At 33.7% G+C, this 24,476-nt stretch overlaps 1 protein-coding gene across 1 annotated transcript; it reads right to left on the bottom strand.

Annotated features, from left to right (window-relative positions):
* Positions 1-1,290: 1,290 nt before the first annotated feature.
* On the bottom strand, positions 1,291-18,420 carry LOC131859624 (glutathione hydrolase 1-like). Its single transcript, XM_059213592.1, has 7 exons — positions 18,364-18,420; positions 17,142-17,497; positions 16,215-16,730; positions 15,883-16,118; positions 5,295-5,559; positions 1,791-1,928; positions 1,291-1,689 (listed from the first exon to the last, which is right to left on the bottom strand). Exons 1-7 carry the CDS (start codon positions 18,401-18,403, stop codon positions 1,432-1,434), a joined length of 1,809 nt encoding a protein of 602 aa, XP_059069575.1. The 5' UTR covers positions 18,404-18,420; the 3' UTR covers positions 1,291-1,431.
* Between the last annotated feature and the right edge of the window lie 6,056 nt (positions 18,421-24,476).

The following is a 24,476-nucleotide window of genomic DNA, read 5'->3' as shown; positions in this document are numbered from 1 at the left end:
GTGAGATGTCATTAAGGTGTTTATATTTAGCAAATATGGATTGCCCTATTTAAAAAAATCTACTATGGAATCATATAATGTGAAGAGCTTGTAAGAGGGAGGTTAATTTGCAATCTTCAGTAGACAAGTGCATATTTTGAGATGAAAAATAATGACAAGTTGGGCACTCATGTTGGGTGCATAAATTTAGTTAGTAGTGATAGTTGTAAGAGCATAAGAGAATATGCTATTTTTAACATATAGTGGAAATCTCCAAGGTGGCATTGGAAAATAGGTCAAAACTAAGCACTATCTTTGTGGGAATTTTAACACAGTATTTTAAATTGCAGTTTCCAATTTGTTCAGTTGTAAATAAATTGGGTACTTTAGGAGTTGCACATGCATGTTAAATTTGTAGGCATTAGACTATAAATTGAGTACTCAAGGAGTTGCATGCATGTTAAATTTGTAGGGCATTAGACTATTGCAAAAATTACTCCTAAATTGTATGATTGTGAAATGCTTACAAAGGCTTGCTTTGCAAGTTTATTGGTAATGTTCTATTGAATTTAAATTGTGCATTCAAAAAGCTTTGGACTGGATTTTTTCTTTCAAAAGAATTTTCCCTGCACAAAATATATTTATCCTTGCATTAGTCTAATTTATTTTATTCACATTATTGATTTTTAAATTTTTTAAGATGTATAATATGACTCATGTGTTGTAATTATGCCTTAATTAAAATAATTTTTTCTAGACACCTTTTGAGGTGTGTTACTTTCATCTTCCCTTCCATTAGTTTGTAGCTTACTATAACATTGAATATTTCGTAAGCTAGATTTTATTAGTTATTGGAGTAAGACAAAGTAATGCTGTATTGGTGAATTGATATGTTTAGAAATGGTGGATGGCTTGAACATGAAAAAGTGACAATGATGATGATTCGATGGATGTTCTGCTACTAAAGATATTGACAATATTGTTCTCATTGTAGACATGCTTGATAATATTTGTCATTTTTAAACGTATTTCATAGCCACTCCAGATTGTCAAGGTTCTCAATTGTGTTGCAATCTGAGATTTTAATAGCAGTGGGGATATGGAAGAAGACCCAGAGCATATCTGGAAATAACTCAGAAAAATAATGTGTATTGTTTTTTTAAGAATCTTTAAATTTTGGTAGTATATGAAGATTATGATTGATAGTATGTTAAACAAATGTAAGCAACGCAATTCGTATTTTTAGTACTTTAACTTATTGTTGTTACTGTTGTTTCTCCTTTAGCAAACTATTATCAGCCTTTTAGGTCATATTGGAACATGTTCTTGTTGACTATTATTTTTTAGAAAAAATTGTTGCTGGAAAAGATAACTCAAATTAGAATGCAGCCTCTAAATTGATCTAAGCATAACTTAAACTAGTAAATTAGATGTTTGTATAAAGTGGAACCATCAAAACCCAGCAGGAAAACCACCTTTTCTTGGATCACTGACTGCGATGAGCTTTCCATGCACAACATTCTTGGGTAAATTTTGAACCCTTGTATGACTATGGAGGTCATGAACAATCATTTGGCAAATTGATCCACCAATCACTCCACGTAGTTTGTGACCTTGTTTTTCTAATCCTGTTACTATCTTTTCTGAGAGTTCGATATGGTCTCCAAGAACAGTTGTCCACTTCTCATAGTCAACAAAATTCGGAATCAGCTGTGATTTATCACAAAAAATTAGTCATTTGTAGCCTCGTGGAAAGTACAGAAAGTTCCTTGAGAATCACATTCATGAAGTGAAAAACAAAAAGGGAATACCTGATGATAAACTCGAGGCTCCATGATGGATGCCAATGGTTCCATTTTTTTAATGAAGTAATTCGAAAATAACTGAGTAATTGCAGCAATTATCTTGATTCCCCCACTTGCCCCAAGCACTGCCCTTAATTGTCCATCCTGCTAGCAAGTATTGTGAAGACACAAAACAACAAATGTAAGATCTGATGATCTTGCATGTTGCTTCATTGGAAAGTGACAATTGATGCAATTATTTATAAAAAAAATACTATATTGATCAAGATATCAAATTCAAGATTTAACATTGAATGCATACTTTCTTTTAAGTTCTTTGAATTTTGTTTGGCGTGTATGGTAATTTAGGGCTTTTTTTATTTTGAAAAGATTTGAATTCGACATTATCTAGGTGTCTACAACATGACTATGTCATTACAATATGATAAGTTGTTAAATAAAAATAAAATCTTGATAGATCTTCAAGATTTTCAAAAAAAACAAAAACATTGATGAGTGCTGGAAGGATCTTTGTCATAGCAACATCATTAACACTGGTAAATTCAAGACACCCAAATCATTCTTCCTTAGAATTCAAATCTAATGACAAGCATTGAATATTTTTCTTGTCTGCTAATAAAAATAATAATTACACAATTTTCTATTGCATTTTCTGTTCTTTGTCCGGGATTTTCAAAGTGAATACTAAGAATCATTGACTTGCGCTTCCACCCTTTGGTTGGATCTTTCTACTAGCATTTCACAAGGTATAGATGCTTTCCCTTCCTTTTACCACCCAATGGCGATGACAAGTTTTGCTAGTGCTATGAGAGATATAATTTAGTGGTGTAATTTGTTAGCAAAGTTACTTATCTAAGATACTTGAGAGTCCGATGGTCTGAAACTTGTTGGTATCTAATATTCAACAAAAGGATTTATGAGGTTAAGTTTTCTAAGCGGGGATAAAAATATCCAACCTGATCTACAACTAGTATAAACCATGGAAGACAAATTTTAAATGTGTTTTAGAAGTCTTTTTTCAATTGGACTAGTGTTTTATTGTTTCATACTTTACCAATCTTTAATTCATGTTTTGGTTGCGTTTCATAAGACCCCACACTACTTTTAGATTTAATCGCTAGTTTTAAATTAAGCCAATTGTGCATATTCTTTGTATAGAAGTCGATAGAATTTCCTCAATTGTACAAGAAAAAGGTTCATAGAAACTAACGTTAGATTGATCTTCATATTTATATTGGCCATTGAATTTTTGGGTATCTACGATACATCTAGCGTGTTCAGCATTTTTCTTTCTATAAATTAAATCATTAGATTTTGGGTTCACAAATAAATAAAATATAACAAAGTTCAATTCCAATCAATCAAAGAGGATTTGTAGACTATAAAGACCAAGCATCTCTTTGTCTAACTCAAGACCAACTTGCAATCATCTCCACCATACCAACACGCAGGCATAAGTTCAAAAATTTCAGATTTGAACTCAAAACTAAAGTGCAATAACAAAAATTTAGATGTTAAAGATTTTAGAATGTCCTAATGTTTTGAAGTACAGAATGAGTTATTTACTTTAAGTTCGTGGTGTTCTAAACAATGTATAAAAACATCAAGCTATCACATACTTTCTTTTGTGGTTCTCATATATGAATGCAACTATGTTTCTTTTGTGGTTCTCACATATGAATGCAACTATGTTGCCCTTATTGATTATTTCAAAACATCTTTTATATGTCAACCTTGCGGCTCAATTACTTGTAAAAGAAATATGAATGCATGATATCAAACCTGATTGAAGAATTGAAACCAAGAAAGTTTAAGCATTTAGTTTTGACAAGGGTAAAATAATATTAGAAATATTACCAAATAAAGATGCATTCTCCAAATAAAATGCATAAGGATGAGAGTTAACATATAGTGACGATTTTGAAGACAAAGGAAAGTAGGATAGCCAAAATATGAAGATCACTACTGGTGATAGGTGATTTGTAGTATATAAATTGATTGATGATATGGTAGTTTCATGTGTGGAATTATGAAAAAAAATCTTAAACATTCTATGGACCAGCCAGGATTCAAATCTAGGGCCTCACATTTGTTGCTGTGGTGACACTACCAGTAAGTTACTGGTCCGTTTTGTGATTAGTCCTTTCATGGTTCAGGTGTGGCTCATTTCTTGAACACCCATTTGAACCACATTATGGTTGTGGGGCTCCTAGCCTTAGCTATAATATCATACTAAACTTTCCATGAACTAGCTAGGACTCTAATGTAGGAACTCCTATTCATAATTGGGATGCTCTGCCACTAAGCTACCAGACCAATATGTTACCAGCCCTTTTATGATTTGGATGTGGCTCATTTCTCTATTAAAAAAAACACTCCTTGTGTATGACATTGAGTGTTAATTGCAATGAACAAGGAATAGAAGAAAGTATAAACAAGTAGAGAGCATTCAACACACATAGGAATGAAAGCAACAACGTAGTCTTGGAGAAACCCAGAAAGGGAGAAAAGTCCAAATAAGTGAAGGATCTCCTTCTCATGCCACTATTTCGTATGCTATTGCAATGGTTGACGACCTTTCAAAGGCATTCATGTACTTCTCTTGCACAAGACTAGTAATGTTCAAACACCATAGAAGCCTTGCAATTGCTCACACTAATCGCACTATCACTCCTCTAAGACTCCTTATATGCTAAAACAGCAATAACCTAACTCAACCAATTTTCTAAGAAAAATCAAGAAAAGACTCAGAATGTTACAATGACTCACATGGAGGTATATAAAGAAAAAGAAGAAAACTAATGTTGGAGACGAGCCCAACAGCCTTCTGTACCCGACAAAAAAAAACTGGGATGGGTTCAGCTGCCACCAGACTTGTCTCGGAAACCCCAAATGAATTCAACTGGTGTTGAATCAGTTACCCATACTTGTTTTATATGTAACATTAACCCTCTGAGTGTCTGGATCACTCAGCGTAGGTCTCTGCTCTACCCTGAGAATCTGATCTTTGCAACTCAGTTATATTCCTTGCCTTGCTAGAATGAATCATTTAGAGTGTGAAGTACAAGTCTTCGTGAGAACATCATGTAACTAAGTAGAGATAATTTCACTAACTTAACTGATCCAATTTCGGCATGCCTAACCATTTCTTAATAGTTGATGAACATGTGACAATCTTTGTTTCTAATGTTTGCATATAGGACTATTTTCTATTTAGATTTGTCATTTTATAAATATATCAATCCAAAAGTGGAAAATAGTATGTTGAATTTCTTTGAGACCTTGGTGGTTAGGTTAATAGATGTTATATAAGTACACAGCCATCTTGCATGTCAGTGCATAGCAATCAGGGAACAATACACCTTAAATTATCAAGCTGCTATATTGGTAAATTACAGGAAAATAATGGGGTAAATGATTGATGGATTATCTTGCTTGAATTACCTTATCTTTCACTATTTATTGGAAAATAAATCAAAATCTTAACATGAAGGAAAAAGCTGTCATCACCTGCAAAAGAATTGTGGGAGCCATAGAAGATAGTGGACGTTTGAATGGTCTTATAAAGTTTGGAGGAGCTGGTGGAAGAGAAGAGCCAGAGCTGTTGCTTTCAATAGAGAAGTCATCCATTTCATTGTTTAGCACTATACCTGTCTTCTGAGAAAGCAACTTAGCCCCAAAGTATGCATTTATAGTGCTGGTGATGGAAACAGCATTACGATCTACATCAACAATGGAAAAATGGCTGGTGCCATGGTCATCAATTTCATTCCACCTGTAAAAGAAAATTAGATCTTGTCAGGAACTTTACAAGGTACAATAGAGATCCAATTTCTCTTGCCAAAATGTTATGAAATGTATAATTTAGAGTTGCAGTGTATGTATTATATCCCAATTTGGCTAAATACAATACATGTCTAGGTTTGTAAATGTATAAAAGTGAACATCTTAATCCATGAACCAATGAGAAAATATCCTTTTAGGTGAGAAATAAAAGTATATGTTGCATGTAACATTGAGTAAATATCAACTTTTGAATATTGACCCATTTGCTGAACTTATTAAACAGTCTCTTTGCCATTCTGTCTATGGCACTCACTCATGAGAAGTTGATAAGAGGATAAGGAAGCCCACAATTTTGTTTGCAACATCAAACTACTTGAGAGAAGGATTATCTTTATTTTCAATCATTGCTTGATGTGTGATGTGTCTTGCAATCATGGAAAACATATTTTTGGCAGAAGAAAGCACTTGAAAATGCAGATTGTCTTAGAGAAACACTCTTTAAAGGAAATATCAATAAAAGAGCACATGAAGTCTGACTATAACAATTGGAGGCCTTTCCTACCCTAAGAAAAAAAATAATATCTTTTCATTGCACACTATTTTGCACCAAGTACCACATCTTATAAGGAAGTTTCCTAAAAAGCACCAAGAAGGGATCAATTGTTATCCAAAAGTTTCTTATTAGCTATTTGTCTTGGAGATCACCACACTATAATGTCCCCATTTTCATGAGGATCAATCCGTAGAGGGGTTTGGCCTATTACTTGACCCTTGTAGGTCAAGGAGTTGATGAGAGGATCGCTTGGGCAGCTGCTTGTGGCTTCACATCCTATTTTTATATGATTTTTGGTGAGATAATGTATTGTTGTTAATTGCACTTTATAAGTTTATATTATAATGATATTTTAATTATCTAAAATGCAATTAAATAATTAGATCAAATAATATTATTTTTTTAGGGGTCACTTCTAGAAGTTCAATTAAATATTAGTTTATTCCTCCTAGAAGGAGACCGACCTCTTGAAGGAAAAGAATAAATGGAGGGGGCAGCCTCATTATTGGGCATCCAGTTGTTGAATATTTCTTTGTTTGATAGCTTGTGGAGCCAAGGGTTTCTGCAGTTAATCTTCAGCCATTGGGAGCGGAAACTCTCAATTGGTAATGCGATTTTGAGATTGTGAAAGATCTTCCGAATTATCGCTGGTTGTGAGCTCTACCTCAGGAGTTCAACTTGGAGCTTATTGTGTTTTTTCAGCTGAGAAGAAGACATTTCAGTCTTTCTAATTGAGCTTCATTGGTGACCATGGGCCAAATTTTTTGAAGTCATCTTGCATAGCAGATTGGAGATCGAATGGGGAGAGTGCTTCAAATTCATGATCAATTGGTATCTGCACTTTAATCAGGAGTTAGGTGATTTCTTGGAGGTATTTTTGGTGGTGGTTTGGAGGAGTTTGAAGGTGATTTTCAGTCCAAATCGTGGTCTGCCATGGAGGGCGACCTACTAGTCACATATTTTCACTCATTACTCATTACTAGTTGCTCAGAATTTTGTGGGCATTTGTTCATTAAACTCGGTTGGCCTTGGCAATCATTTCAATCATTATTTGGAAGGGAGAGAGTGCTGTATTTATTTGTTATTACATCTGCAACTCAAGGGCATATGGCATCATACTCCTAGTGGGGCAATTTCACTATTGAAGCCTTCAAAAATTCATGTGACAGCTCCTACATGGTCACTAGAATGTACTCTTCCTTGTGGCATCAAATAACCAGGTTCTTGATCATTATTTGCCTATGTAATGTCTAATTTTCTGAGTACCTTATGTTCAGAAAAGTAGGGCAGCATGTGAATACCTCATAAGTCAATTAGGTTTGAGAAATCAGTGCTATTGTGTCATTTGTAACAGTCTGAAATTGTAATCAGATCTTAATGACAGCAGTATTGGATATTTAGTTTGTTATTCTGAAGCATGTATGACAAGTGTTTGCTAAAATGTCCATCTCATATTTGAGTTGCATTTGGGATGTATTTTTTCTTTTTAGTTTGTTGTGTCTCTTCTACATCATTTGCAAATGTGTATCGATATCAATAACACACAAAGTTATGCAAAGTTTTCCCAGTGTCAATAACACTTAACAGTCTGAAACACAGAACAATAAGTCTGAAGTCTGAACGTGAATTGTTTGATATAATACCTTGGCCGAAAACATCAGGAAAGCAATCAGATTTTAATAACAGCAGGTTTGAAGGGGAAGAACAACTGTTTGACAATATTCCTTGAGCCTATCTTCAGCATTTTAAGGTCATAATCAGCAAGGGATATTACACACACATCATGCCTACGCAGGTAATTGTCGGAAGTGAATTTATACGAAGGGCATAGAATTGGCTGCAGAATAAACAAAGATGGATTTCTGTAGTAGTCAATTGCCTTTTGAGCTTGTGACCTTGTTTTATTAGTGATATTGAAAGATATCAAATCATATCCAAGCTGAAGTTTTCCCACTCTAGGTTTCTCCAATGCATATCTTTTGTCCCTTTTGCTATGACGCTCTTTGTGTTTTCTATTTATTCAATTATTTATTTCATTTGTAATGCTTTCATTTCTAGCAATTAGGCAAATATCATAGATTCATGATAAGTTTTTCTTAAACATAGTTTCTGATTTACAAAAACAAGTGGAATTCAAAAGTCACATACAAGTTAAAGTGTCAAATACTTGTCATGTTACACCATCAAATTTGTGTATGAGAAGATTCACACATCAATAGTAGCATAAAGGTATATGAAATATGGTTTATAGCATCAAGATGTTGATGGTAGCCTATAGCTGTACCACACATCAGTTTTCTGCCTTACATCTCTTGGTTTCAATAGAAAATTGAATTGAAACAGGACACAAGTAAATTAGAATGCACACTCGTCAATTGAACATTGGTATAACTAGTTATATAAGGATCAAAATATGACACCATGAGTTGGAAAGATATTTTTGTTGATGCTTTCAAGGACCTCACTATAGTCACTGAAAAAGCAGAAATAGACATCCTTTTTACGTTCTAAGACAGATGCTGCATGTGGACTCCAATCATGTAGGCTTATATATTTGAAATTTCTAATTAATGATGTTAAGAAAGAAAACAGTAGATCCCTCATAAGATCTAATGCAACACTATGAACAACTTAGGATAAGAGCCTTGGACAAATGTGCTTATACTTTTACAGGAAATCCAAAACTCTAGATTTTGTGAGACTGGATTGAGGAGCAAGTTAGGTAAACCAAAAGTGGAAAATGAAAAGAAGTGATCATTCTTGAGAAGTTATGTTTTATGTTTGGAATTAATAATTTGGACATAGAAATATTGATTTGCTCTAATAGCATACCTTTGATAAATTAAAGGAAGAAGTTTTCTCTACGATTGGTAGAATAACCCTTAGAAACAATACAATATTTGGATCTCTAAAAAAGCCTCAGCCAAAAATATTTACTTTGACGATACAATCACCCTCTTTTGAGTCTCTCTTCATACAAAATATTTTGATGATCAGAATTGCTAACAGAAAAATATTGGGAAATATCTAGATGAAGTTTATATTGTTAGGATTAGAGGTTATACACTTTGCAAATAAGAGGAACATTGAGTTATTTAATGTTTTTAATGTGCTGAGATATAGACCCACATGGGAAAGGGCACCCAATCTAGAGGAATCTCAAGATTTCTTGGATGACACCTTACGACACTTGATGTTTGTAATACGGTATGTGTAAGATGTGTAAGAGCATGTATGTCATATAAGATATGCCAGAGCATCTATAACATTGTAAGATGTGCAATAAAATCTATGATGTGTGTAAGAACTTGTAAGACATTTCAATAGACCAAATGGGAGCACCCAAGTTTGGTGAGTGGCATGTTTGACCTTGGGAATTATATACTATTCTCAAAAGTTGAACTCATCATGAGGCAAATTAGAATTTGGGGAAAACAATTTGGGCACACAAATTGGATCCCTTGGTTTCACCCATATTTTGGAAACCATTTATAGTTTCTTGGTTTGCCTTGGTCTATATATTGGATGCTTGAGATAAAGTTAGTGATTTCAAAGCAAGGCTATGTTGTAGGATTGACCCTAGACACTATGTTGAAGATTTCGTGTATCTCTAATTGAGTCCATGAATAGTATAAGTGTATCATAATTTTATTACTGTTGGTTAATAGATTGATTGTGCTTTGGAGGCTAGGGAGGCTAGGTATGTCTTGTTGTGTGTTGTTTCTTTACTAAGTATTGTGTAGATCTAGACTTATTTTCTTTGCTTCTCACATTTTATTAGTGTAGACATTTTATTAGTGTAGACATGGAAATGTCTAGTGTCTTTTCATTTGGTATTAGATCCTAGTCTTGGTTTGGAAAGGGGTATGCTATCCTTGTGTTGTACTAATCCTTATTTAAATGGAATCTCCACATAGGTGCTCTAGTTTTTCAGTTATAGAAAATGGCAAGCGCACAAAGATGGAGATCAAGAAGTTCGATGGTCAAAACATCAAGCTACAAAAGCTCAAAATGGAGGATTTGCTTGTAGATCACAACTAGTGGATTCTAATCATTGGTTAGAAACCTACTATAATGAAAGATGATTGAAACAAATCCGATCAAAAGGCTAGGTTCACTATCTACCTACGCCTTTCAAATATAGTTCTCCTATACGTGTCTATAGAAAATGCTACCAAGGATTTGGGATAAGATTGGTACCTTCTACCAATCTAAATCCTTAGCAAACAATTTTTCATGCGAGAGAGGTTGTATTTCTTGTCAGTGCTGGAGAATTAGTGATAGAGCACTTTAAGAGTTCACAATTGTTATTGGTTAGTTGGTATAACATATTGCTTTGTCATGTTCATTGCCAGATTCATGGGACAACCTTGTGATGGAAATCAGTAGTGTAGTCTCAAAGTTGAAGCTTGAGGACTTAGTTGGGAACATGTTGTTGGAATAAATGAGAGAAAAAACTTATGAACCCATTAAATATACATTGATCATTAGAAGGGCATTCGATGGTACTATAAGGAGACTAGACACATTAAGACAGATTGCAAGAAAGTTGAGAAAGAGAAAGAAAAGAAATTTGATGAGACTCCGTCCATGGAATAAGATTCCTCTAATGAAGGTGAAGATGTGTTTTTTGCTTCATCATGTATGAAGCATGCATGGTTGATTGATTGTGGAGCATCTTGTCACATGAATCCTTACAAGGAGTGATTCTCTAAGTATCAAAATTTTGTTGGAAGTGACGTCTTCTTAAGAGATAAATTTTCTTATAAGGTTATAAGTGAAGGCAAGGTCAAGATGATGTTTAGATATGTGAGAGTGAAGTCAATCTCTAGATTCTTGCATGTTCCTAGGCTAACTAGATATGTATTTTTTTTAGCAAGATTGTCAATGCAAATGTGTAGATAGCTTTTGGGAAGAAGAGATACAAAATTATCAGAGGTGGAAAAATGTTACCAAGAAGAGTGAAAGATAAAATTATACAAGTTGTATGCTAGCATCATATTTGGCCATGGTTTGCACGTTAATGACAAACCCATTGGCCTCAAATGAATATCTTAATCAAGTATTAGATCTAAGGGTGCTAAGCAAACCATGTTACCATGGGAATTTTGAATCACATGTCGTGGGAGTTTTGGTACAACATAGTTGAGTTTGACTTTATTGGTTGCACGTCAATGGTCTTCAAGGTTTTGAGTATATGAACTATGTTGCCATGATATATAGTAGGAGCTTTGTGCAGTGACATAGTTGGTTGTAGATCTATCAATCGAAGACAGTTGATATTCTATCTTTGAAGATGTTAACCATTGTACCATGGTAGACTCGTGATTTGTAGCCGTAGTGTCGGCTTGAGATGGCTGTTCATCATTTTTTTAATTGGAGATGGATGGTCTTTTGACAATGAGGATATTGTTAATTTTCGCATGGGAAACTCATGGATCTTGCACTGTTACAATTGGAGTGTTTTGGAATGAGATAATTGTTTTTGTATTTGTTGGTTTCAGAGATGTTTCAAGGTGAGCCTGAAGATCTCCTAGTTGTTGGAGATGGAAAGGTAGGTGTCTTGGAAATGATATTGATTTTAGCTATAAAAAAATTCCTGAGCTAGAGGTTGTGTTGTCCCTAGCTAGGAGTGAGGGGACTTGCAATTAACTTGTAGCATTCAATGGATTTGTGGGAGTCCCTCAACAATCTTGTTGTAGTCTTGTAGGATTCCCTTAGTAGTCATGTTGTAGTCTTCCAAGAGTCCTTAGTGGCCCTATAGTAGTCTTGTAAGAATTCCTCAACAGTCATATACCATTCTTGCAAGAATCCCTCAACAGTCCTATAGCAATCTGCAATAGCCACTTAACAATCCTATAGGATTATTTCATCAATCCATCGTCATGGAGGATCTAGTGTGAGTGAGACAATAGATATGCAAGGATTCATTGATGTAGACTGAGTTGGAGGTGTGGATAGCTAAAGACATATCATAGTAATTGTTCTAACCAAGTTGGTAGTGTTGTGAGTTGGATGAGAATGCAACAAGTTGTGGCATAGTTGGTAAAAGTTAGCTATGCACATTTTAGCCCCTAGGAATTGGTTTATTTTTTGGACTTTTTTTATTTATTTTGTAATGTAAAACAAGAGGCAGAATATTAGGATTAGGTGTTGTATATCTTGCAATTTTAGTATATTTATTTAATATTTTTAGTATATTGCACATATGGGGCCACATGAAAGAGAATTCCCCATTTGGAAGGAATGTCAAAATTCCCTGGATACACATTATACCACTTGGCATTTGTATTATGATGTGTAAAACCATCTATGACATTGTAAGATGCATAAGAGAATCTATGACTTGTGTAAAAGCATATAAGAGGGGGTTACATAGTGGACTAAGTGAAGCATCTTTAATTGGCTAATAATTTCATGTGTAAGAGAATCTTGTAAGAGGTTTAAATGAACCAGATTGGAGCGTCCAAGTTTGGTGAGTGGACTAATTGACCTTGGGGGTTGCCTTCTATTCCTACAATGTGGACTCATGATAAGGGGCATTGGAATTTAAAGAGAACAGTTTGCGTGCCCAAATTGGGTCCCTTGGTTTAAGCCATGGCTGTGGAAACCACTTATAGTTTCTTGGTTTGCCTTATACTTGGGATAAAATTTGTAAGTTGATGATATCAAATCCAGGTTACACTACAGATCTGACTCCAAACACAAGATTGAAGATCTCATGTATTATTTCCTATTGAAAGCACAAATACCCCGAGTTTATTGTTAGCCTATTTTTGTTGATTAATACATTGAGTATGTTTTGGAGATCTTGAGTTTTTCTCGAAAGGGCTTTCCGAGGACATATCTTGTATTGTGCATTGACTCTTTGTTGAATAGTGTGTAGATTTGAAACTATTTGCATTCAATTAGTGTAGGAATTGTCTAGCTTTCTTTCAATAACGAGAGCACTTTTGGATAAATTATGAAGATGATCATGCTCCCTTTTAATATAGGTTACTAGGTGTACAAATCCAATCATGGCTAGTAAGGCTGCTCGTAAGTGGTGGGTTGGGGGAGAGCTAAGTTCTTAGTTTTAGGCTTGATTGTATGTCAATTCGTCAATATATCAATGTTGGAGCCACTATTCAAGGGATATCTATTTAGCCATATAGAGCTTCTAGAGGTGATACAAGTGACCCTTAGATCAGGACTGGGAATATTTACTTCAAGGGTTTAAAGATCTGCAACACAATCTCTTGATTTTAATTTACTTTATTTTTAGAAACAATACAAATGGGAAAAAGAAGCTGCTTCGAAAGAGCATGCATTTTTACTTTTGTTCTTTAGGTAACTTAATGGTTTTTTGAATTTTCAAATGTATTGTGCTCTCACGCATGGCTTTGCATGATGTCAGATCTCAGGTAGGAGATGAAGATATCTCAGATCAAATCAATATGATCATTCATCCCAGGTTCTGCTTATAAATTTCAAAAATATTAATGTTTCTTTGACAGCCATATAGTTCTAGCATAAATACATTGGCTAAACATTGTATGGTTTCTCCCCATTATGGTAAATTCTTTATACTGGTATCTTCTTGAAGTCATTAAATCTTTTTTTCGGCTCCTTGTTAATCCCAGGCATGATGTATGTGTAAGTTGAGTATTCTATAATCTAGACGAACAAGTAATACTATGTTTTGTTGTAGCCATTATATGCTGGTTGTGGCAAATATAGAATTTGACATCTCCTCCGAAGTTGACCTGAGGGAGTTTCATCTAAACATTGTAGGACATTTTGCTAGTGATGTTAGCATCTCGACCAAATCTTAAAGAGGTGGAAAAAGCTTAAATTGGGCCAAAATGATTGTCCACTACTGGAAATCTACCAATAGTGGATATCCTTAAGTCAAAGTTCTAATCACCCAGAAAAATAGATATCCCAGACCAATTTTGCAATGATGGAAAATGCCAGGTTTGTAGATATTCTGTGTCCTTTCTCTGGGGGAAGAGGAGCGATTCTCCTTGCCCAAGTCAGCCTACTGGGACAATTTTATCACACCATTTAATCACTCTATCCCCTCCTGATTTTACCAGTACATCTAAATCCCTTATTGCAACTGAAATTTGGACTAGCAAATAATAATAATTCAATATCAGATACCATTTGGAAGCTCTTAGTCGTACCTTCTAAAAACGTCAATATACCAGTTTAAGGTCTTTTGTAATCGATCCATGTTTTAGAATCACTTCTAGCCTTCTCACCCTTCTTCATTACTCATTCACATATCCACATACCAATGGACTTACTTTGTCATTTTGAACGACATTATTCATTTCATTTGCATTTAATATATATTTAAAATTTTATTTCAATGTATGATTTGTGGGATGTAACGGGATTCATTCCTTATAAATACCATGGAGTACACCACCTGATCTTGCACGGGTTTGTTGCAGTTCATATTTGGTCAACGCAAAGCACGTAGGTCTCAATGAAAAAGAACTTAGTTTATAGCGAGGATGTCTCAGGCACTCTAAGACTCTGTTTATGCAATAAGATATCAATATATAATTATATTGTTTTGTTATTTTTCTTAGTTCTCCCAATAGTTGAACTAACTGCCATGTTTGAAATTATTGTGCTTTCGATTACCTCTACATGAAATAGATGAGCATCCATATAAGCCAGAAATCAAATTGCGAACAAAAATAGGCTTTACAAGTACGATGTCTAGTAAATGAAGTATTATAACCTCTGTAGTACGGGGACATATATCCCCTGCATTTTTAGTACCTGTCCCCTACAGTGAACGTTTTAGTGACATGAGGACAAGTTGGAAATGTCCCCTCATCATTCTCAATTTGCATAAATTTTAGAAAATATTCACAGGATACCTTTTTCTTGGGATCTGTAGGTTAACTCAAAAAAAAAAAAAATAATATTTAAAACATAAATTTCAAAAAGAGATATTTCACTGAATGGATATCCCTCAATCTTTGGTTCTTAGTCGAAAAGGTTTCAGCCTAAAATTTTTGTTCCTGCATCTGAACTAACAACATTGTAGATGAAAAACCCTTCATAAAAAGAAAATAATGAAATTTTGTTAATTTGTCTGTTGACTAATGAAATCTCAAATTGAAATCTATTCTAAATTTTTGTATTAGATTTTATAATATATATGATGAATACCTTATCAATATTATTATATTTAAAAGTTCTTATATATTAAAGATTTCCCTTTTATTTAATAATTGGCCGTGCATTCTCCAAAATCCATCCTAGAAATGGAAATATCTCCACCAATTCCCTTCCTTTCCCATCCTGAAAACCAGGTGTAACATAAATTTTAAAAACAACTCTAGCACACTTGATAAGAACTGTATTCAAGGCTTGTCAATGTGTGTTATAATTCCTGGTTATTACTAGTAAAATAACTGAAAATTATGGACCCAGAATTCATTACAAAACAATGTAATGATCACAAAGAATGAAAACTCCGGTAGAAAGCTACATCTCCACTACCAAAATGAAAGAAAATATTTCCTGCAGACAATATATCATATGTATCTGGCAGGCTTGCTATAAATTGCATTTAAAGTATGTAAGTGTGTTATATTTCCTGGTCATGAGTGGAAAAGTTACTGAATATAAATATGGACAGAAATTTCTTGCAAAACAACGAAATGACCACAAAGAAAGTAAGTTTCTACAAAAAGCAACACACATAAAAATCTGCATCTGTGCGAGAACTACCGAATTGTTAAAATAACTTACTTGCCCCCATAGTGAGACGGACCAAAGGTCATATTGTCATAAATAGTTTTCTTCAGCTCTGCAGCAAACTTTGGAGACAGCATGTCAGCTAGAACATTTGTAACATTAACAAAGTCTGGATCACCAAGATTCATCCTCACGGCAAACATATGCTTAAATGCTTCAATCATTCGATGCAGGCCCAGCACTCCATAGGATGCTGAAGGAACTCCATAGCTTGCAAGTATGTTCAGAATCTGAAATCCAAGCCAGAAATCAGCAAGGATTCCAAGAAATTATAGTTAATTTAAAACTACATATGGTGACCACTAAAATGGACATAGTGCACTCACTAATATCATTCCTGCACCACCAGAAGATGGGGGTGGCATACCCAATATCTTATATCCCATGATGTCTGCAGAAAGAGGCTTTTGTACTCTAATTTTGTAATTTTGTAGATCCTTAAAAGTCAGGATGCCTCCTGCTTTTCGCACATCTTTTACCAGATTAACTCCAACAGTGCCATTATAGTAAACTTTTGGTCCATACTCAGCAATGGCTTTTAAGGTCTTTGCCAGCATAAAATTGTGGCATTTATCACCAGCTTGCAAGAGCTTTCCATTAGATGTAAAAACATTACGAAGTCCTTTGTCTGCAAATATTGCTGCTTTTGAATCGTTCATCTGAAATGCAAGGTAAGGAGAGATAAAAAAGCTCTCTGCAAGATGAGCTGCAGGAAGGACGAGTCTCTTCCATGGAATTCTACCATATTTCTGCCATGCTTGATAAAGGCCAACAAGCTCACCTGGAACAGCTACCGCACGAGCACCGCTTGATTTTGAAAGAGGGTTGTTAGCATACATATTCTGCAAAAGAATAGATTTGCCACAAAAAATTATGGTTTGACTTTGTGGCTTGTGCCTACCTTATCCTACTTCCAAAATTTGTGACGCCCTTTCAAGAATCAATGTTTCCCATCTTGCAAAGAAATCAAAAGATTAGCAAAACAATCTTCACACATTCCTGATACTATACTTAGGACTTGAGAAATAATACTTGAGGAAGCTCAGCATTCACCATAATTTTTCAGGCAAAACAACATTACAGTTGCAATTTACAGCAAAACTTCAAGCAATTCCAGATTCATAAAAATATCCTCAGCAAACAAATTTAAGCAAATTCTTGAAAAATAGAGAATTTAACTTCTCATACCACAACAGAATGCTGCTGACTACTAATATTTTTGCTGAATTTCACTAGGAAGAAGAAAAATTTACCTCCGAGGCTGATGCAGGGGCTGTCTCTCGTGAATCATAAGCTTCTGCTTCACCAGATGCCAATCTTACGAGCATAAAAGCACCTCCACCAATACCACTTGAGGCTGGGCTCACCACACCCAAACATAGAGCAGTTGCAACTGCAGCATCTACTGCATGGCCATCTTCCTTGAGCACATCCCTTCCAATTCTAGAACAACGGCCATCATCCGCAGCAACTGCTCCTTTATGTGCTTCAACTACCTCCCGTCTTCCAGATGAAGTATGCTTGTACACATTGACACTGGCTTGGCATGGTTCCAAACCCCAAAGTACAACTGATAAGATGGCTATATAGGTCAAAGATTCGAGGAGTTCTGCAATTAGATGGAGTCAAGTTAAAAACAGTACAAAGAGGTTTTGAATTTGTGAGGAAATTCAATTTGTAAAATGTGATTCATGGTTATAGTAAAAGTTTAGCACATTCTCAGAAGTAATCGCAGATTAAAATCACCCAATTTATATATGTTCTGATTAAATTCTGGTCCACTATAAGCATGATATTTCTGTGTGATCTGGAAACAAATAACTCAGATTTACAATTTCAAACATGAACAGTGTATTTTTAAAGGATATCATTGATTGCGTCAAAATTTACACACATTTATGTCATTATATGCAAAAGGGAATGATATCAGCAGGAATACAAGTTATGTAAATAGATATCATCATACAGTGAAAATATATAATTAAATTCTTGCCATTCCTTTTAAGGTAGACAATACTGTAAGCTCAAAAATATGGAGGCCGTGTTATCTGTCGGAAGTGCCATCAACGTCAATGGGGTCTTTCATATATTGAGATCAAATATCTTCGGGTGTAGTCCAAATAATTCGCCACACAGTTTGCACAATTTAGAATTCCATGGACTAAAGTCATAGACACGGTATGAAATTTTTCTCCTCATTTTTTAAATGATCTTAATCCACCCATTTTCAGCGAAAATTTATTGGTCAATTATTATATTTTCCAGAAATTTTGCCAAAACTATTATGAATTAACTCGTAGGGACTACCCCCATCTGGAGGCACCAAAATAAGGGATAAAGTGAGTTGCCAACCGTAATAAACTCTAGCAGAACAGATTACCCTCAAGCCTTAATTGTAAAATACAAGAAAGCACAAATGGTGTATCTATATGCATCACATACCAAGGTTCCAGAAAAGCAAGCTGGGTGCCATACCTGGGTATGTTAATAGGAGGTTGGTCACAGGGTTCTGCATTTATAAAATTTCCATGTATATGCTATTGAACAGTGTGTGATGAAGATTTCTAATTTATCAGAACATAGAAACTTTTGTTTTATTGTAATTGCATAGAATTAGACTGTTGACATGTTATTTCAAACTTTTCTAAAGCTCCTGTTAGTTTGTAGATTTCTCACATGTTAGGACTCCACTTAGTCTTTTTGATCTCTATTGTCTGGTTTGACCTCTTCTATCAATTCAGGCAGGAATCTTTTATTTTTGCTATGTTGTTAAAACTACTTTCTTTTATTAATCGACCTAGACCCTTTATCTAGGAATCTTTTATTTTTGCTATGTTGTTAAAATTATTTTCTTTTATTAATAGATCTAGACCCTTGTCCAGAAGTAAAAAAGAAAAAGAAAATCTAATGTCAGATAAATAAAATCAAATGATGAAATGTCAGTATCTCCCTACTTTTGAAATCATCATAATATAACTTTTATATTATTATTAATGAAAACCATGAATTATTTTTAAATGGAAAAAGTCACATCATAAATTAAAAAGGATCAGCATCTTTGAAATGGTATGCACTGATGCATAATTCACATAGATGCATCTTAAAAATTTAATAACTGTTTCTGCATGTGAAAAATACATAAAAATTAATTATTTCTATCTATTAAACTGTTAAAAAAAATCACACCATGAAAAGAAGCCACGTCAAAAGTAGATCAATATTAACTACTGTATATTGAACTGTTTTTTAAAATAAATCACATCATAAATCAAAGAGTGACCGGCATCTTCCATTAAACTGTTTGGAGAAATAAATCACACCATAAACCAAAAAGGAGCCAACATCTCAAGAGTAGATCATTACTGATCTATACAGAATAACATTACTTATTATCCAAAAAATAGTTAGAAAAGATCTAACTAAATAAAAAGTGAAATTAAAGCATGCACAAAAGTGTGCAGTAGCACCAATCAACGATTCTACAATGCAAATCATATAAACAAGAATTGAAGGTTCAGAAAACTCACTTGTCATGGTAATTCTCCCGAAGTTGAATCTGTTTGTGAGTAATTCTCCTGATCAGTTGCCTTTTATAGTGGGCTTTAACATTCATGGAGATTTGTAGCAGAAAACTTTTAATCAAAATCTCTGACGATAATGCGAAAAACCAGGCAAGCACATGGATTGACACAAAATTCAATGCAGAAAACCAGGCAAAAACATGAATTTACACTAAATTCAAAGCAAAACATATGGGCTAACAAACACAACTGAATTTATTTGACTTCCTCACCTGTACATCAGATGCAAATATTTTATATGTTTTTAACATGGTTTTGTAAGCGTTGCCCATTTTGGACATATTAACCAGAACGGATTTCTTATTTGCTGTTGCCTAGAATTGTTGAACCTAAATAATGTATCGTATAAGTAAATTTTGCGTGTGATCATTGTATCACTTTGTCCAAATCTATTAAACAGCGTTTGCATTGTCTCATATGCTTTCAAGTTGAATCTTTCTTAGTCTGTAATATAAGAAATGATCTCCATTTGCCCACTGTAAAGATTTTAGTTTCGTGAAGTGTTGAAAAGATTTATAGTAGGTTGTTTTTGTTTTTTGTTTTTTGTTTTTTGTTTTTTGTTTTTTGTTTTTTGTTTTTTTGTTTGTTTTTTTAATTTTTTTAATTTTTTTTCGGTTTTGTTTTTTGTTTTTTTGTTTTTTAATTGGGCAAGCATATTTTTTAGAGTTAGTTTTGTTAGAGGTTTTGTCACTTTTTCATGTCGTGGTTTGAATAAGCATACTTTTTAGAGTTAGTTTTGTCATTTTTTCATGTGGTGGTTTGAATAAGCATGCTTTTTAGAGTTAGTTTTGTCTCTCGCTTTTTCATGTGGTGGTTTGAATGGTTAAATTTTTTATAAGTTGAATGTTCAAAATTAAAATCTAAGGACAACTTTGACAATGTCTATTATGTAGGCACCAAAAGGTCTATGATAAGACAATTTTTTGAATTTCATAATTAAATTAAAAATCAGAACACAATTATTTTTTTATTTTTAATTTAATTAGTAAATTAAAAAAACTATTTTATCACAGATCACATTAATTAATTATTTTGTTTAATCTTCAATATCAAAAAAAAAATTATTTTCTTTGACTGGTCTTTAAATATAAAGAATAAGAAAGTTATATATTTCTTATTACTTCGTACTATAAAATAGAACTATAAGGCAATTACCTAAATAATGTTTATTATTATTATTTCTATTTTATATCCATTAGATTTTTAAATTTTATTATATAATTTTTTTATAAATCATTTTTCCTTTCATATTTATTTTTTAAATAAAGATAAACTATTTCATTCATATATATATATATATATATATATATATATATATATATATATATATATATATATATAAAGTTGAAGCCATATAGATGGATTTGTAGAGAATTTTATTCATGTTTTCTCTTTATTTATTTTTACCAAGCTTTTCTTTCCATTTTCATAGTTACGTTTTCCCCTACTTTTTTTAAAAGGAAAAGTAGTAGAGTAGAATGAGCAACCAATAGAACATTTTTTTATTTATTTCCCCCTTTTCATACATGGATTGTATTTGGGTAGTTTTCAATTCATTTTATATTACACACATAATAATATAAGATTGGAATTTGTGAGTTGCAACAAATTAGATATCATATATTTATCTTATTCAAAATATATTAATCTTATTTATTTTTTAAAAAAAAATTCAATTTTCTTTGTTGAGAAATTTTACCCAATATAGATGATTATTAGGATAATGAAAATGGATAAAAAATTAAATTGACTTAATTTCTAAATTCATATATAAAAAATAGAATATGACAAGTTTCTAAATTCGTTTGAAATATTATAAAATTAGAAACAATTATATCCTTCCATTTCAAAATATTCTAAATTAATTTATATTTTTATAATAAACATTCTAAACTAATATATATCAATATTATAAGTTATAATATTCTATGATATATATTACCTACTATAAGTTTTTATGGTTTATTTATAATTTGAAGTGTCACATATACGATTTTAGAAAATAAAACAAGTGCCACCTAGTGGCCAGTACTTGCCTTTGTACTATTTTGTAATAAAAATATTTGTTGTAATTATTAATTATAATTTTGAATGATTGTTAATTTAAAATTATATTATTATTTTAATTATATTTTTGTAATATTAACTATAAATATCACTTCAATAAAATAATATTAATAATTATAATAAAACACAAATATTATAGTAAAAATATAACTAATTCAACTCATTAATGGCTCAAATTAATCTACAATCCAAGATCAAGTGAATTTTGATAGGGCTTTGAAGGGTGATTGTCACAACCCTCCTTTATCACTTTTTGATTTGATACAAATCTATTATATTTTTGGTTGAGCTATTGAAAATGATTCAATAAATATTATAAAAGAATAAAAATGGACACACACACACTTGGAGAATATTATTATTTTTATTTTTTTTTATTTTTCCACTCCCAATTATGACACATGTTGTAGGAGGAATTAGAAGCTTCTAGAGGAATCTTCAATGCCTTGCATGTAACTCCCCCACTAGGTTTTTAATCAATTTGCATGAGTCCAATATTAGAAAAGAATCTCATTTTTTAATTAATTTCTCTAGATAGTGGAATTGAGGGATTTTTCCTATATATTGTATGCAAGATTTCAAAAAAGGGAGTTGATTATGTTTTGAAGAAATTTTTCAAGTTTCCTTGTTGTTGGTAGTACGATCTTCTTTGGTAGTCTCATCTTCGTTGTAGGAATGTTAAGTTGTTTTTGAAGATTTCTCTCAAGTTGCAAGGAAGGATCTAAAAGGGATAGCTAGAAGATTGGAGAGGATTCAACATCGAGCTTCGATAAGCCAGGTTCTCTTCTTTTGTCATCTCTCATTTACATATGAGAAATTTGTGTTATCAAAATATATATATATATATATAGATTCTAAATTAATAGATTGTCATTAGTCTGATTAATAAAAGTCATTTTCCTCACCTTAATAATATTGAAATATGGGACCTAAATGTTACTACTTGGCAAAATTTCCTTAAAACCATTGGCCAGAAAAGAGCCAAAGACTATAGACGCATTGAGAAGACCCTCTCTGCTAATCTTCAGGTTGCTGAATCTCACATTCAAGCCAACCCCTCTGACTATAATCTTACTGCCCAGGTCATTTATGCTAAGAATGCTCTTAGCCGACATCTTCAGGCCAAAGCCCATGGTGCAAAAATTAGATCTCGAGCTAATTGGCTGCAGTTCGGTGACAGGGGTTCCAAATTCTTCTTCAATCTTTTGAAGCATAAACAGACTAATGAATCTATTGATAGAATTGTCATTGATAATCAGGACATCACCAACCCTGATTTGATAAAGGAAGCCTTTGCGAAATACTACCAGAATCTCTTTACTTCTGAGGATTCTGTGGAAGCTAATAACATTAGAAACCAATGTCTCTCCATTATTCCTAAAAAGATCACTGATCATGATGTTGTTATCCTTTCTGCCGAGATCACCTTGGGAGAAATCGAGAAGGCAATCCTCTCCCTCCAAAAAGACAAGGCCCCCGGGCCCGATGGCTTGCCTGCTGAATTCTATAAAACCAACATTGGATGGATCTGTCATGAACTTCTTAAAGTTTATTTTGATGCATTAGAAAGAGGTTCCTTAGGAAGAAACATCAATAGGGGTATCATCAAACTTATCCCCAAAGAGGGAGATAAAGCTCTTATTAAAAATTGGAGACCAATTACTCTTCTTAATGTGTCCTATAAAATCTTAGCCAAAATCCTTGCACTTAGGCTTCAGGATATTCTCCCTAAGATTATTAGTTCAACACAGACTGGATTCATTAAGGGAAGATACATTTTAGAAAATGTTATAACTAGTTGGGAGGCTATGAATTGGGCAAAGCTCTCCCAGCAAAATTGTGCCATGTTACTGTTAGACTTCGAGAAGGCCTACGATCGTGTAGAATGGAATTTCATCTCCATGACTCTCGAAGCTTTTGGTTTTCCCACCAGATTTTGTAATCTTGTTAAAATGATGATGAATGATGTCTTTGCCCATATTGATATCAACGGATCCTTGTCTGATGCTTTCCCGCTTGGGAGATCCATCAGACAGGGCTGCCCTTTAGCCCCTGCCCTCTTCGTGATCTCCTCCGAAGCTTTCCACTATATTCTCAGAGATCACTCTATGTCCCCTGCTGTTAGAGGTATCCGGCTCCCTAATAATGAGGAGCTCATCACCAGTCAGTTTGCTGATGACACCACTGTTTTCTTTGAGGCTCGTGACAATAATTTTGAAGCTCTCCAATGCAAACTTAAAACTTTCTACAGTATATCCGGAGCAAAGATCTCCTACTCGAAATTTGTTTGCCTTGGGTGGGATGAGACCCCTCCTGACTGGAGCAATAGGTTCCATTATCAATGGGGAGGTCCCCATTTGGTTGTTCGGTATCTTGGTATTCCTTTTTCTGTTGACCCCTCTCTTAAGGCCATGTGGAATTGGATCAAGGACAAAATTAACATCAAACTCAATAAATGGCATAACCGGTTCCTTTCTCTTGCTGGCAGAGTACAGGTTTGCCAAAAGATTCTCTCATCTTATAACATATATTACTCTTCGGCCTGGATGTTTAACAACTACCAGATCTTAGAGATCCAAAAGGCTATTAGGAACTTCTTATGGTCCGATGGCAGAGGATCGAAAAAACTTCATGTTGTTAAGTGGCAATGGTGCCATACGGACAGCTTACTTGGGGGGTTGGGCTTGAAAGATCTTAGAACTCAGGGGGTTGCTCTTGCCACCAAGTGGATCTTCCACTCTATGGAGGGTGATTCCCCATGGAAAATCCTCATTAGAAACAACATTGAATTGGGTTTCCCTAAACATGCTAAAACTTGGAAAGGCCTGCCCCTCTCTGATCTTATCATGGGGAACTTTCCCATTAAGGTCCATGGCTCTGCTGTCTTTTGCTCCATTTGGAAAGCTTGGGAACAAGTTAGAAAGTTTGTGTACAACAAAG

This window comes from Cryptomeria japonica, chromosome 10, assembly GCF_030272615.1.
Source record: "Cryptomeria japonica chromosome 10, Sugi_1.0, whole genome shotgun sequence".
Lineage (NCBI taxonomy): Eukaryota > Viridiplantae > Streptophyta > Pinopsida > Cupressales > Cupressaceae > Cryptomeria > Cryptomeria japonica.
This window is presented reverse-complemented; position numbering and strand designations above follow the sequence as displayed.

Excerpts from the sequence above, each read along its gene's own strand:
- LOC131859624 (XM_059213592.1), bottom strand. The coding sequence starts at position 18,403 with ATGCAGAACCCTGTGACCAACCTCCTATTAACATACCCAG. Across the intron at positions 17,498-18,363 it reads CCTCCTATTAACATACCCAG|AACTCCTCGAATCTTTGACC; the intron begins GTATGGCACCCA and ends ATCTAATTGCAG. Across the intron at positions 1,690-1,790 it reads AGCCTCGAGTTTATCATCAG|CTGATTCCGAATTTTGTTGA; the intron begins GTATTCCCTTTT and ends GATAAATCACAG.